The sequence below is a fragment of the Rhipicephalus sanguineus genome, chromosome 1, assembly GCF_013339695.2.
Source record: "Rhipicephalus sanguineus isolate Rsan-2018 chromosome 1, BIME_Rsan_1.4, whole genome shotgun sequence".
Classification (NCBI taxonomy): domain Eukaryota; kingdom Metazoa; phylum Arthropoda; class Arachnida; order Ixodida; family Ixodidae; genus Rhipicephalus; species Rhipicephalus sanguineus.
Window position 1 is genome coordinate 293531273 of NC_051176.1, and position 13899 is coordinate 293545171.

General features: G+C 45.9%; 1 protein-coding gene across 1 annotated transcript; it reads left to right on the forward strand.

Annotated features, from left to right (window-relative positions):
- The first annotated feature begins 11409 nt into the window (after positions 1 to 11409).
- LOC119379288 (proline-rich nuclear receptor coactivator 2 A-like) lies at positions 11410 to 13781 on the forward strand. Its single transcript, XM_049411926.1, has 2 exons — positions 11410 to 12205; positions 13649 to 13781. Exons 1-2 carry the CDS (start codon positions 11843 to 11845, stop codon positions 13748 to 13750), a joined length of 465 nt encoding a protein of 154 aa, XP_049267883.1. The 5' UTR covers positions 11410 to 11842; the 3' UTR covers positions 13751 to 13781.
- The last annotated feature ends 118 nt before the right edge of the window (positions 13782 to 13899 follow it).

Genomic DNA, 13899 nt, shown 5'->3' on the forward strand with positions numbered 1-13899 from the left:
CCCCCCGAAAAAAATTTCTGGGTACTGCCCTGATTGATTAATCCTTCCAAAACTTGTTTTATGCTTTTTCATTCACCGAACAAAAAAATACCATTCATTCCCCACCTTTTTGTACACTAGGTAGTCATTCCTTTGAGTGGACATACATCACCTTTAGGAGTTATAGTCGATACACATGTGAAATTTCACGAACACATTACTTCTGTTTGTAAAAAGATTTCATATGGTATAAGGGCACTGGTGAAGTCACGAATGTGTTTTAGCATCGAAACTCTGAAGGCACTGTATTATGCATTCATACACAGCCATCTCAGTTATTGCATCACATCATGGGGTAATTCATGTTCAGTGCATATTTGGCCACTAAAGGTACTGCAAAAGCAAAGCAATGCGACTCATAACTTTCGCCGCACGTCAAACGTTATCACAACCTATTTTTTCTCAGCTTCATATACTACCCGTCTCCGAACTGTATGTTTATAACGTATGCGTATTGATTTTTTAAGGTTTTTCACCGCATCCTCATTATCGACATATTTCCTGCTGCCTTGTTGTGCAGCCCCAATAGAACAAGATCCGCGGTCTCTAATAACCTTTTGTTGCCTAAAGTTCGCACTAACTATGGAAAAATGAGCATCGTTTTTTCATCAATTTCACCGTGGAATTCATTATCACGTGATTTGAAAGATAGTATGCCCATTCATGTATTTAAAGGAAAATTGAAAAAGTGTTTATTCAATGTATAATGGCTGTAGATCTCTAATTTCGTGAAGTTAGTTTCCATATAGTGTGACTATTCAGTAATGTACTTCTTACTAGTAACAATTATAACAAGCAGTTCTTCGCTTTTCTTAGTTTAGTTTTCTATTGTACTAACAAAGAAAGTCCCGCCTGCGGTGTGTAACCTTGGGACCTCCTCCTGCATATTTACCTGCAATGTTCTATATTTTTGACAAGACTAATATATATATATATATATATATATATATATATATATATATATATATATATATATATATATATATATATATATATATATATTGATTGATTGATTGATTGATTGATTGACGTGTAACTTCATTAATTTAGGTTCGCATCTAAAGACGGGTCGCGGTTGACACGAGAAAGTAATGGCTAGAGCAAATTTACATTCCTCATTAGTAGGCATAGCCTTATGCTGCTTCCCACAAAGCGGTTTCTCCGCTTTGTGGGAAGCAGCGCAACATGCTTAGAGCTGCATACAGCCGCAACCTTTCTCAAATCATTGGAGGCAAACGCATGAGAGATATATACAACGCGCGCCTCATTCAGTGTTGCAGCGAGATACATTTTATATGAGCACAAGTTTGTCTGCGGCAAAATTTTAATATTTATCTGTTGCTCCTTATTGCGCCAATTTTCTACAGTTGTCACTAGGGCTTAAAGTCTCCCTTCATTGGAAGGGGGGACCTCAGAGAACGGCGCATTTTCGATCGCCATCGAGCCACATCGGGATGAAAATTTTTGACGATTTACTCCGTTCTGCAGTTTGCACTAAGGGTCAATCGCGATCGAAAAATACGGTCCCGATAGGGCTCGATTGCTATAGTAAATGCACCGTGTGCCAACCGGCCGTATTACCTTGCGCATTTGAATGCACTGTCATGCTGCAAGGGGTGGCTTACTATGGTCTATATAGATGGCAATTTTATGCTTATGAAGCGCGAAAAACACGGAGACGAAGCAGAGATACACACAGGACAAGCGGTTGTCCTGTATCTGCTTCGGCCTCGTCTTTTTCTTTTCGCAACTAGGCCAGATAGCTGTGTGGGCAATTTTATGTTTCAGTGAAAATACCAGTGTCCAGCATTTACAACTTCATTACTAAGCAGTATGACACTTCGCGACTACTCTTAGATGGTGAATCAATGCTTGAGGCCCATGCACTTAGATTTAGGTGCTCGTTAAAGAACCCCATGGAGGTGGTCGAAATTTCCGGAGCCCTCCACTACGGCGTCCCTCATAATCATATCGTGGTTTTGGGACGTGAAACCCCAACAATTATAGAAGGTGTATCAGTGTTTGAAGCTGGCTACGTTGTCGCATGTAGCGCGACATAATAAAGAAATCTCACTGGATGGGCTCACTCTACAGGGAACCCCATGAGCAGTAACAAAAAAAGAGTGTCAGGTGGCAGCGGTATCACGCTCTTGCGAAGCAGGGTATCGGTGAAAGTGAACGCTCGCGCTATATAGGTTCACACTGTGGCAATGAGCAGTACAAAGTACCATGCCGCCGATAATTTTGACTGCACCTTCCCAGATGGTGTAGCCTCCTTCACGTGTCCGCACACATGAAGTGAGAGCAAAACAACGCTGTTCAAAGGGGAAAACGCCAGAAATCGCGGTTTAAAGCAATGCGTTCAACCGCCCTTCGCCGGAGCAACGTGAGATTACGTGAACCAACCCTGCACGCCACAACGATCGCAGCTCCCGCGTCTACGGTGGTGGGCTTCGCGCCCATATTGCTGTAGACGTCATGGTAAGCACGCTGGTATGATACATCGCTACCAGTATTGCGGAGTTACCACTCCGGAATTGGAATGATTCCGGAATCATTCCACATTTTCGCGACCCCGGAATGGAATGGGAGTGGAATGGGGACAACGCTTGGATGAATGGAATGGGAATGGAATTAAGCGCCTTTTGCATGGAATGGGAATGGAATATATTGCGTCTTTTACCGAAAATAGAGCACGTTTTCGTCTACGTGCTGTTTTTCAAACTTCAAGCATTAGTAAGTCAGAGCCTCGATTTAACAATAAAGCAGTATTTTTAAAATGACTTGGCTGATTACAAGCACGGTACATTAATAAGCAACGCGCCTACTACAAACCGAGGCAGAAGTTGGTGTACAAACAAATGCATTATCCCAGCAGATACTGAATGGAGAAACAAATTATCCCTGCGCGTTGGTTCACATTGCTACCCCCACACGAAAGTGGCGAATACTCTATCCACAGCCTGATCTTTATGTCACGAGCAGTTTAGTACCTGACACACGTAAATAACCTTTGTGACAAGGAAGACATTGCATACCTGCGCCCAGGCGAACACATAACGTTCTCCTCACCCCATCCATGCTTGCGAGGCGCGCTTGACAAGCGTGAGTGCTGACGAGCAGTTTGGCCCAGTGTTCCGTATTCGATGCAAAGGCACAAGGTGCCCGAGCGGTGCACTGTTCCAACACCAGCAGATCTAGAGGGTTTTGTTCCCCATTAACCAAATCTTAGTTTTCTCCATATTCACGACCGCTCCAGACGCGTGGTGCTTAGTCTTCTTGAATACTACTTTTGTTAGTATAAAAGTACGCTATGTCGTCATTTTAGCATTAACACACTTAAGCTTAAACAATATTAAATCATCACCATTCGTTCAAACATGCTTACCATGCAAATACTATAGGTAGCGGGACAACTGCGCCTATCGGAATTATAGGGTGGTTGTACTGCACGAGATATGTCACCAAGCTATAGATACTATTCCTCGACGTTGGCAGCGTGTTTTGTACTTTTGCAGTTCTTAATGCATCTGATCACATCAGCGTTATGGGGCGTTCATTCTTAACTCGATAAAACTATCAAGATGCCTTTCCTACGTTGAGGAATTACAGGAATGGAACTGAACTGCCCGGCCATTCCCGGAGTGGGAATGGGCTCAGTTTTTTTGTTCTGAGGAATTGAAAGGAATGGAATTGCGGCAAGTTCTAATTCCGCGGAATGGAATTGGAATGGAATGGAGGCGTCCATTCCGCAACACTGATCGCTACCGTGTAGTTGATGACCTCGTCTTCTTGTGGTGCCCAGGTTGCATGGGCTCGGGCTGCGGCGTGTATAGGATAATATCTAACATCCTGCTTACCATCGTAAACCATTCTTTTAGGAGCTCCTGGATTATTCCATAAAGGTAACGTGCAAAGAACTTTGATAAAAGGAGGGCGGCACTAATTCATTACAAACATTAGGCCAATATACAGGGTACCCCGGCTAACAAGTTTAAAAATATGCCGACGCACCCTATAACGACGCGACCACATGCATGCTGTTGACTACTGCATGGAGTAAGTCACACTATTTTTTGTTTTCTGCTTAATGGCTTAATTAGGATAGATTAATTAACCAACTTTTGAAGCAATGAAGCTGGGCAAAAACTGCAATGAGAAAGCTGAAGATCGGTTTGCAAAACGTCCGATTATACATGCAGTTTTTAACTTTCTGACTATTAAGTATTAGTTTTTGTTGTTTTTTGTTTATTTACTACAGATTCCCGCGAAAAAAATATGATAAAAAAATGATATAGCGCTGCCACACTGCGTCACGACCGTGGCCGGAAAAAAATAGGAGGGAGCGTCACGTGATAATCTTCAAGCCCAGCAAAAGAAAAAAGAAATGAAACAGGAGGATGCTGGGAATTCTACCAAGAGCATGGAGCCCGACGAGGGAGCGGCGGCGGAGGAGGTTGGCTTGTGGACGCTAGGCGCGCTCCCTCCTAGTTTTTCTTTTTTTTTTTTTCTCCATGGGTCACAAGCGCGCTCGGCCATGGAAACGCTATGAAAACCTCGTGCTCTGTCGGATGGGGCTTTATGGGCATTGGCCCGGGGCGCTGGCTCCCCCCCACCGAGAAAAGTAACGGGGGCGGAGACCCCCCCCCCTACTTTCGACAGTGGTCATTGTCGGCTGCACATTCATTGTCGGCTTTCACAGTATTATTCAGCTTAATCCCACGTACAATTATACAACTTGAGCCGGAAATGCCACATTGAACAGGTTTATCATCTGAGTATTGCATCTACAAACAATCAATGTTCCGAATGCGATGATTATAAAGAAGGTGCAACGCATCTAATACCACAAATTCTCACTTTTTAAAAGAAATATTGTGGTTGACAAGTTAACAAAAATAGTAATATAATAGTAGTAATAATAATAACGCACCGGATACACTGTTTCGACTAGGAGCTAACTAGGCAAAGTATAATATACGCAAACCTCAATACGCGCAAGTAAAAAAAATTCGGCAGATCCCACGCGTTGTGGGAATCGGTTTCATGCGAAGCAGTCAGCCAGTACTTCTATGCTGTATTTTATGGCTTTTAGCCAAGCGTTACGAGGTGGATCGATGTGTTTTTGTTAAGTGTAGTAGCTGTGTGCACATTGTGGGCGTAGCAGGCACGTCGACAACACTGGTGAGTGAAGAGTAACTTATGGTGCGACGTAATGTCAGCCCTCACGTTAGAGTACATACGTCAGTATTATCGAAACTAAGGGCACTTTATGGTGCAATCATGTGAATATCATAAATAATTTTCGTTAACGTATTCCTCCGGGGTCGAGCAATGCTTCAATATAGCTTGCTGAATCATAGGAATACACATGCAATGTTTATTGGACTGCTATAAAAGCGGAGCCAACACTGGAACCGCAGACATTAATCTGATATGACGCCTATATCGTAGGAGTACATATGTAGTGTTTATTGCTTTCTTGTAAAATTAGATAGCCAGCACCACAGCCACAATTGACGTTGCACCGACGTTACGCCGACATAGGCTGTTTTTCCAAACCAGTTTATAGACCTGGCGTGGCTCTGTAGTAGAATACCTGACAGCCACGCAGAATGCCTAGGTTCGATTCCTGCTGGGATCCTAATTTTTATTATTTGCATTCGTCGGGTCAACGCTGCCGATGTCGGTTTCTCTTAACGCTCTCGCATTTAAATTATTAATGTCTGTTCTCGCCATTCCTGGGTAGATGTAAACTGTCAATCACCTGCGGCGCATACCCGTACAACGCGGCCCGTGGTAAGCGGGTATGTGCCACACGTGTCTGGAGGAAAGGGTTTGACGACGTACACGACAGGATTTTCATGTTATTCATGTCGTGACCCGACAGCCATATTCGTCAAATCGTCTTACCCTCCCGTGCTAGTTTTGGTCTACTCCAAGTTAAGGAGGCGATCATGAGAGCACCCAGACGTAGGCGGATAGATAGATAGATAGATACTAGATCGAAACGCTCAAAGTGCCAAAGGTTCGCTAAGAAATGCTTCGCATTTAAAAACAGTACTAATCGCGCATTTAAAAACAGTACTAAACACAAAGTGTAGCCCAGGGGCATAGCCAGAAATATTTTTCGGGGGGGGGGGGGGGGTTCAACCATACTTTATGTATGTTCGTGCGTGCGTTCGTATGTGTGCGTGAATATATACGGAAGCAAAATTGAAAAATTTCGGGGGGGGGTTGATCCCCCCCCCCCCCCCCCACTGGCTACGCCCCTGGTGTAGCCATTGCAACCTTCACTAAAAAACGCAATTATTAGTGAACAGGTTTTAGGTATTACCGAAATTTCACGGATTAACACAAAACTACGTCAATAAGCGAAGGCCGCTATTGACGTAGTTGCATTCATGCATAAAGCAGCGCGGTTAATGTATGAAAAGTGTGTCGTGTATATACTATTACATGCATAACACGCATGTTTTGTCGTCTATATAGTGTGCGATATATGCATAGGCGTGCGCAGGGTTCCTCTTCGGGGTGAGGTGGGGGGGGGGGGGGCAAGGTTCGTCGCAGCGCCCACCCTCCCAATTATGTCAATGTATGACGCTGACTTTGCCGACATCGGCAGCGTTGACCCGACGAATGCAAATAATAAAAATTAGGATCCCAGCAGGAATCGAACCTAGGCATTCTGCGTGGCAGTCAGGTATTCTACAGAGCCACGCCAGGTCTATAAACTGGTTTGGAAAAACAGCCTATGTCGGCGTAACGTCGGCGCAACGTCAATTGTGGTTGTGGTGCTGGCTATCTAATTTTACAAGAAAGCAATAAACACTACATATGTGCCCCTACGATACAGGCGTCATATCAGACTAACGTCTGTGGTTCCAGTGTTGGCTCCGCTTTTATAGCAGTCTAATAAACATCACATTTGTATTCCTATGATTCAGCAAGCTATATTGAAGCATTGCTCGGCCCCGGAGGAATACATTAACGAAAGTTACGTATGATATTCACATGATTGCCCCGTAAAGTGCACTTAGTTTCGATAATACTAACGTATGTACTCTAACGTGAGGGCTGACGTTACGTCGCATCAGGCCCGTAGCCAGGAATTTTTTTCGGGTGGGGGGGGGGGGGGGGCACTTGCTGAAAAGCTTGACAATTTGAGAAAAACACTTATTTTTATTATTTATTTTCGGTAAAATACCCCCTTCACAAAAAGTTACCCCCTTGCTGCGCAAAATACCCCCTTGCTGCGGGCCTGCATCGCACCATAAGTTGCCCTTTAAACGACAGTGTTGTCGACGTACCTGGTAAGCCCACGATGTGCGCACAGCTACTACACTTACAAAAAAATCCGGCAGATCCCACGCACTGTGGGAATCGATGTAATGCGAAGTAGCCAGCAAAGAGCTGCGTACATCGCTTTGTTTATTTTTGAGCCAAATGAAATCATTCATGCCATGGCATCTAGTTCACCATATATCGCATGTTTGCCATGCACGCGTGCATGCACAATGTGGTATATACCATGCCAATGAAATGTATATTCTGGTATATACACTGCATGACCGGTCATTTATGTTCATCACGCACTCCTGTCATGCCATACCAATTTTGGTATATATCCAGTTATCTAAACGGTCGGAAGCGCACCATAGCAGTGTCATGTAAATCATACCGTACATGACATGCATAACATAATTCGCATGTTAGGACCTGTCATTTATGTTCGTCATACAGTCACATCGCACAATACCAATATTGGTGTATATCAAACGAGCGAAATGGCCGCGAGTCCACCATGAGCGTGGCATGTAAGTCATTCCATACATGACATTCATGTCATGGTTTTCATGTTACCACCTGTCATTTATGTTCGTCATACATTCGCGTCCCGCAATGCCAATTTTAGTGTATATCAAGCTAGCGAAACGGCCGCGATCGGACAATGAGCGGGGCATGTAAATCATGCCGTAAATGATATGCATATCATAATTTTCAAGTTACCACCTGTCATATATGTTTGTCATACAGTCACATTGCGCAATACCAATTTTGGTGTATATCAAGCGAGCGAAACGGCCGCGAGCGCATCATGAGCGTGGCATGTAAATCATGTCGCCCATGACTTGCCTCTCACGATTTTCATGTTACCACCGCTCATTTACGTTCGTCATGCAGGCGCGTCACGCAATACCAATTTTGGCGCATATCAAGCTAGTGAAACGTCCGCGAATGCACCATGAGCGTGGCATGTAAATCATGACATGCATGTCATGGTTTTCATGTTACCACCTGTTATTCATGTTCGTGATACAGTCACATCACGCAATACCAATTTTGGTGCATATCAATCTAGCGAAACGGCCGCGAGCGCACCATGAGTGTGGCATATGTAAACTATGTCGTGCATGACACGCGTGTCATGATTTTTATGTTACCACCTCTAATTTACGTTCGTCATACAGTCGCGTCGCGCAATACCAATTTTGGTGTATATCAAGCCAGCGAAACGGCCGCCAATGCACCATGAGCGTGGCATGTAAATCATGACATACATGACATGCATGTCATGGTTTTCATGTTATCACCTCTAATTTACGTTCGTCATACAGTCGCGTCGTGCAATACCAATTTTGGTGTATATCAAGCCCGCGAAACGTCCGCGAATGCACCATGAGCGTGGCATGTAAATCATGACATGCATGTCATGGTTTTCATGTTACCACCTGTTATTCATGTTCTTGATACAGTCACATCGCGCAATACCATTTTTGGTGCATATAAATCTAGCGAAACGGCCGCGAGCGCATCATGAGCGTGTCATGTAAATCATGTCGTACATGACACGCATGTCATGATTTTCATGTTACCACCTCTAATTTACGTTCGTCATACAGTCGCGTCGTGCAATACCAATTTTGGTGTATATCAAGCCAGCGAAACGGCCGCGAATGCACCATGAGCGTGGTATGTAAATCATGACATGCATGTCATGGTTTTCATGTTACCACCTGTTATTCATGTTTGTGATACAGTCACATCGCGCAATACCAATTTTGGTGCATATCAATCTAGCGAAACGGCCGCGAGCGCACCATGAGTGTGGCATATGTAAATTATGTCGTGCATGACACGCGTGTCATGATTTTTATGTTACCACCTCTAATTTACGTTCGTCATACAGTCGCGTCGTGCAATACCAATTTTGGTGTATATCAAGCCCGCGAAACGTCCGCGAATGCACCATGAGCGTGGCATGTAAATCATGACATGCATGTCATGGTTTTCATGTTACCACCTGTTTTCATGTTCTTGATACAGTCACATCGCGCACGAAACGGCCGCGAGCGCACCATGAGCGTGCCACGTAAATCATGTCGTACATGACACGTATGTCATGATTTTCACGTTACTACCACCTCTAATTTACGTTCGTCATACAGTCGCGTCGTGCAATACCAATTTTGGTGTATATCAAGCCCGCGAAACGGCCGCGAATGCACCATGAGCGTGGCATGTAAATCATGACATACATGACATGCATGTCATGGTTTTCACGTTACCACCTGTTATTCATGTTCTTCATACAGTCACATCGCGCAATGCCAACTTTGGTGTATATCAACCTAGCGAAGCGGCCGCGAGTGCGTCATGAGCGTGGCATGTAAATCATGACGTGCATGACACGCGTGTCATGATTTTCATGTTACCACGTGTCAGTTATGTTCGTCACGTCGAAATGTCTCGTGTCTCGTCATACCAGTTTTCGTATATATCCATTCATTTAAACGGCCGCGAGCGCCCCGAGACCATGTCATGTAAATCATGCCGCACATGACATGCGTGTCATGATTTGCACGTTAGGACCTGTCATTATGTTCGCCATGAACTCTTGTCACGTCATACCAGTTTTGGTATGTATGAAATTAACGGAATGGCCGCAAGAGCCCCAAGGCCGTGGAATGTAAATCATGCTGTTCATGACACGCATGTCATGATTTTCATGTTATGACCTGTCATTTATGTTCGTAATACGGTCATGTTATTCCATACCAATTTTGGTATACATCCGATTAACGAAACGGCCAGGAGAGCACAAAGTCGTAGGCGGCTAGATAGATAGATAGATAGATAGATAGATAGATAGATAGATAGATAGATAGATAGATAGATAGATAGATAGATACAGGCACGTAGCCAGGATTTTTTTTCGGGGGGGGGGGCGAGGCCTAATTGTTCGAAAGAAAGTCTTTCCATGGCAAAAAGAAGAAAAAGTGGCCCGGAAATATAGAAGGTTAGACGAATTTCGGGGGGGGGGGGGCGCCCCCCCCCCCTTGCCTACGTGCCTGGATAGATAGATAGATAGATAGATAGATAGATAGATAGATACGCTCAAACTCGCAGAAGTTCGCTAAGAAATGCTTCGCATTTAAAACATGTCGGTCCACCTCGTAACGCTTAGTGCTCATAGAAGTACTCGCTGACTGCTTCGCATGAAACTGATTCGATCTGCCGAATTGTTTTGAGGGTAGGAAGACTTATGGGCACAGAAATCAAGCCTATGAATCTCGCCGCCACGTCGGATAGACACAGAACGTATAATTCGTCACAGTTGTTATATTTAAAAGCTTCATGAACACCTCAAAATAAATATCAAATAAATATAATAAGGGGTCGGTGGGGGACCGCACGAGTATAAGCGGAGGGCGCGCTGAACTTTTTTTTCTTTCTTTCCCCCCCTTTTTTTTCTCTTTTTATTGTTGGGAGAGGAGGTGGAGAGCCTGAAAACCTGCGTCACAGCCAGCAGCTTCCGAATGAGTAGTGGCACCGTAACGCACCGCTAACGTAAACAGTTGACGAACAGAGCAAGTAAGGTACTACGTGCCTGTCAGTGACGCGAGGGATAAAAACAAGGCTTACAAAACGAAGGCGGTAAGAGTGTTTTCAAGAAAAGCGCACGTACACATACAATTGCGAATGTTGAGCAAAGAAAAACAAAAAAGAAAGGGAGAAAGCAAAACAAAGCGGCGACCACAGTTCTTTCCTCCCTCCGAGGCGGCGACAGAGAACGACGCCATCGTAGAGAGAGAGAGACAGAGGCAACGAGCGAAGGAGATTTTTTGCTTCTCTATTTTTGTTTTCAGAGGGAATGCGCGTGACTTCAGCCTCGCAGCCCGCATTTTCGCTCTCCGCTATCCTCCGCTGTTGTCGGAGGACTTCCCCACCACCACCTTCCTCACGTCGTCCTCTCTCCACCTCTGTCTCCACGCGAGAGCTGTGCGCAGCCTCATTGGTCGAAACCTAACGTGCACGTGACCTCTGACGTGTCATCCCGCAGCGCTTGCTCAAGCTCCTGACGTCCTGCTGTCGCGCGCAAGCAACTCGTCTATTCTTCGCCATCTTCGATGTTGAGGGCTTCTTCGCGAATATGGAACGCACACTGACGTGAGCGCTTGAACAGCATCTTGCTGGTGGAGAGTTTCTCGAGATATCGATGCGCTGCGTGCGACACTTCTGTTGACCATTTTTGTTCGGACAGTCTCGTTTTATTGTGTGGCGGCTCGGCGTTCCGAAGTGAAGCAAGTAGCCCTCGAAACTGACCGCCATCTCCTTGTGTGTACCTCATCTGCCAATCCCTTTCCGAGGTGGGTCGCCCCCTTGATTTTGTTCCTGATTGTTCTCGTGCTGCGGCAGCGCAGCGATACCGTGCCGAGAGACTTTGTTGTTGGGGCGACTACGTCCTCGTATTTTGTGTGCGCAACCACTTCGGCCGCCATCTTGTTTGGACGGGCCCATCATGGCTACCAGGGTCGGGCAAGCCGTCGGTCCGGTCGCATTCGGACCCGTGCCACGTCGCCGCGACCGGCAAGCTGGCAGCGGCGCACACCATGCGCAGCGAAACAATGCAGTGCCTCCAAAGAAAACATTCAAAGCAGCGACCCCGTCAGCTGCCAAAAACTCTGGCCGCGTTCCATTGTTCACTAAGAGCGCTTCGTCATCGCCTCCCTTGGGACACTACGCCGGTCCAAAGTTCAGCGAGCCACCTTCCCCGGCCGCATTGCCACGACCGCCAGTCCACTGGATGTCTTGTGGTGCCTTGCAAGCCGCATCACCCGAGGTTTGCCTCGAGATGACCAACCAGCTGAAGACTCTCCTCAAGGTGAACGCTTGAGGAGGAGGAGGCGGCTGACGGCAGGACTCGTGTGAAGTGTTGACGAACTGACTGCGTTGTCACAGAACCGAGCCTGGCGCTGCCTTTGAAGCCTTTTGTTTTTTGTTTGTTTGAGTGGCTTGTTATTGGAGTACCTGGCGCGGAAATACTGCGCAATTCGTCGGTGGATCTTGCTGGCAGGTCGTATTCACTAAGTATGGGTCTAGTCAGAGATATAGTTTTTTACAGAATGACCATACTTACGTCTGATGGCGTTATTTTTGTGCATGCTAAGTGAGGTCTCGCCGATCATGTGCGTCGTGCAGCCGGGGGGTGTGATATATTTTTTTGCCCCTGGCCGCTAAGAATAGCTGTCGTGTGGCTGCGAATTTGCGTGGGTGGTTTGATGTCTAGAAATTGGCTCTTCGATCATTTGACTATCGTGTTCGACATTCCGCGTCATATTTACATTAATGTAAAAAAATTCATACGCACCACTTCGTGCCAGTTTACGTCGCCTGCGGTAGAGTGCGTCAGTTCGGCTAAGCGTTGCCATCGTGGTAACTTTTTCGACGCCCTGTAATCGTTGGTCGTGTCGGTGGAGCCACATTCCATAGTTCAGCCATATGGTGCCGTCATTAGTACGCGAGGACATTTGATGTGGTGAGGCAGTTCGCAAGTTTTCCTGCCCAGGATTCACCACCAGAAAAGGACGCGACAGCGGTTTGAGTATTCTGCTAGACCAGTGCCAAGCACTGCCCTGGCATGAACGCACTGTTGCGCGAAAGAATGAATTTACTGCCCCGCCCTTTATCGCGGCGTGTTAAGGTCGTAGAACATGGGGCCACCCAGCTATTGATAAGAAGCTGGCTCCAAGACTCGTTCTGTGCTATCCTGCGCCTGCTAGCAAGATCCACCGGCCGCAAGCTTTGTGAATGCTCATGTAACTTCCATCTTCGTCGTTTGTAAGAAAAAAAAAAAACACCCCGTCGTTCCTCTAATTCCCGTCTCTGCATAGTCCTCTTCGTCCATGTAATGTTTTCTTTTTCTCTCCCTGAAGAAGTCGTCTACAACAATAACAAAATGGGTTAAAAAAAATTTTTTTTTACATTGTACTTTCGACCAAAATTTGGCTCATCTCATGGTCCAAAATTTTCTACTCTCTCTCTCTCTGTCTCTATCATGCCCCAATAACCCTTCCCCCCTTTCCAGGGCCCCTTCGGGGGCCCGCCAATGGTGTCCGGCAGAAGCAAAGCGGCGATTCTCCTCCGAACCCTCTCATGCACTCAGTGTGCACGGGGCCTCCAAGAGTGCTTTCGAGCACAGTGCCCGAAGAAAGAAGCTATGCAAGTCGAAGCCATCCTAGTACCACGTGCTTTGGGTAACGTATTACGTTCCTGTTCACTAAAAAATGTCCCCCCCCCCCCGCCTTTTTTTTTTCCTTTTTTACAGATCAAAACAAGGCGTCTCTCAGGCATATCTCCTAGGACCGTTGCTGGTGACACCGTTCACAGGATTGCCTGGAGACGGGCTGTACTTTTATGTTTTTTTTAACATCTGCCGGAAATAAATGCTGTTCATCCGACGCTTGGCCTATGTTTTGAAGTCTGCTGGGCCGATTACTACAGAGCTAAGGCAGAGTTAGCTGCATCGAAGACATACTTACTTCGATCGCCAGTGATAATGCAAGCCCTGGCGCTTCC

Coding starts and splice junctions, on each gene's coding strand:
- LOC119379288 (XM_049411926.1), top strand. CDS start 11,843: ATGGCTACCAGGGTCGGGCAAGCCGTCGGTCCGGTCGCATTCGGACCC. Junction 12,206..13,648: donor AGCTGAAGACTCTCCTCAAG/GTGAACGCTTGA, acceptor CCTTTTTTACAG/ATCAAAACAAGGCGTCTCTC.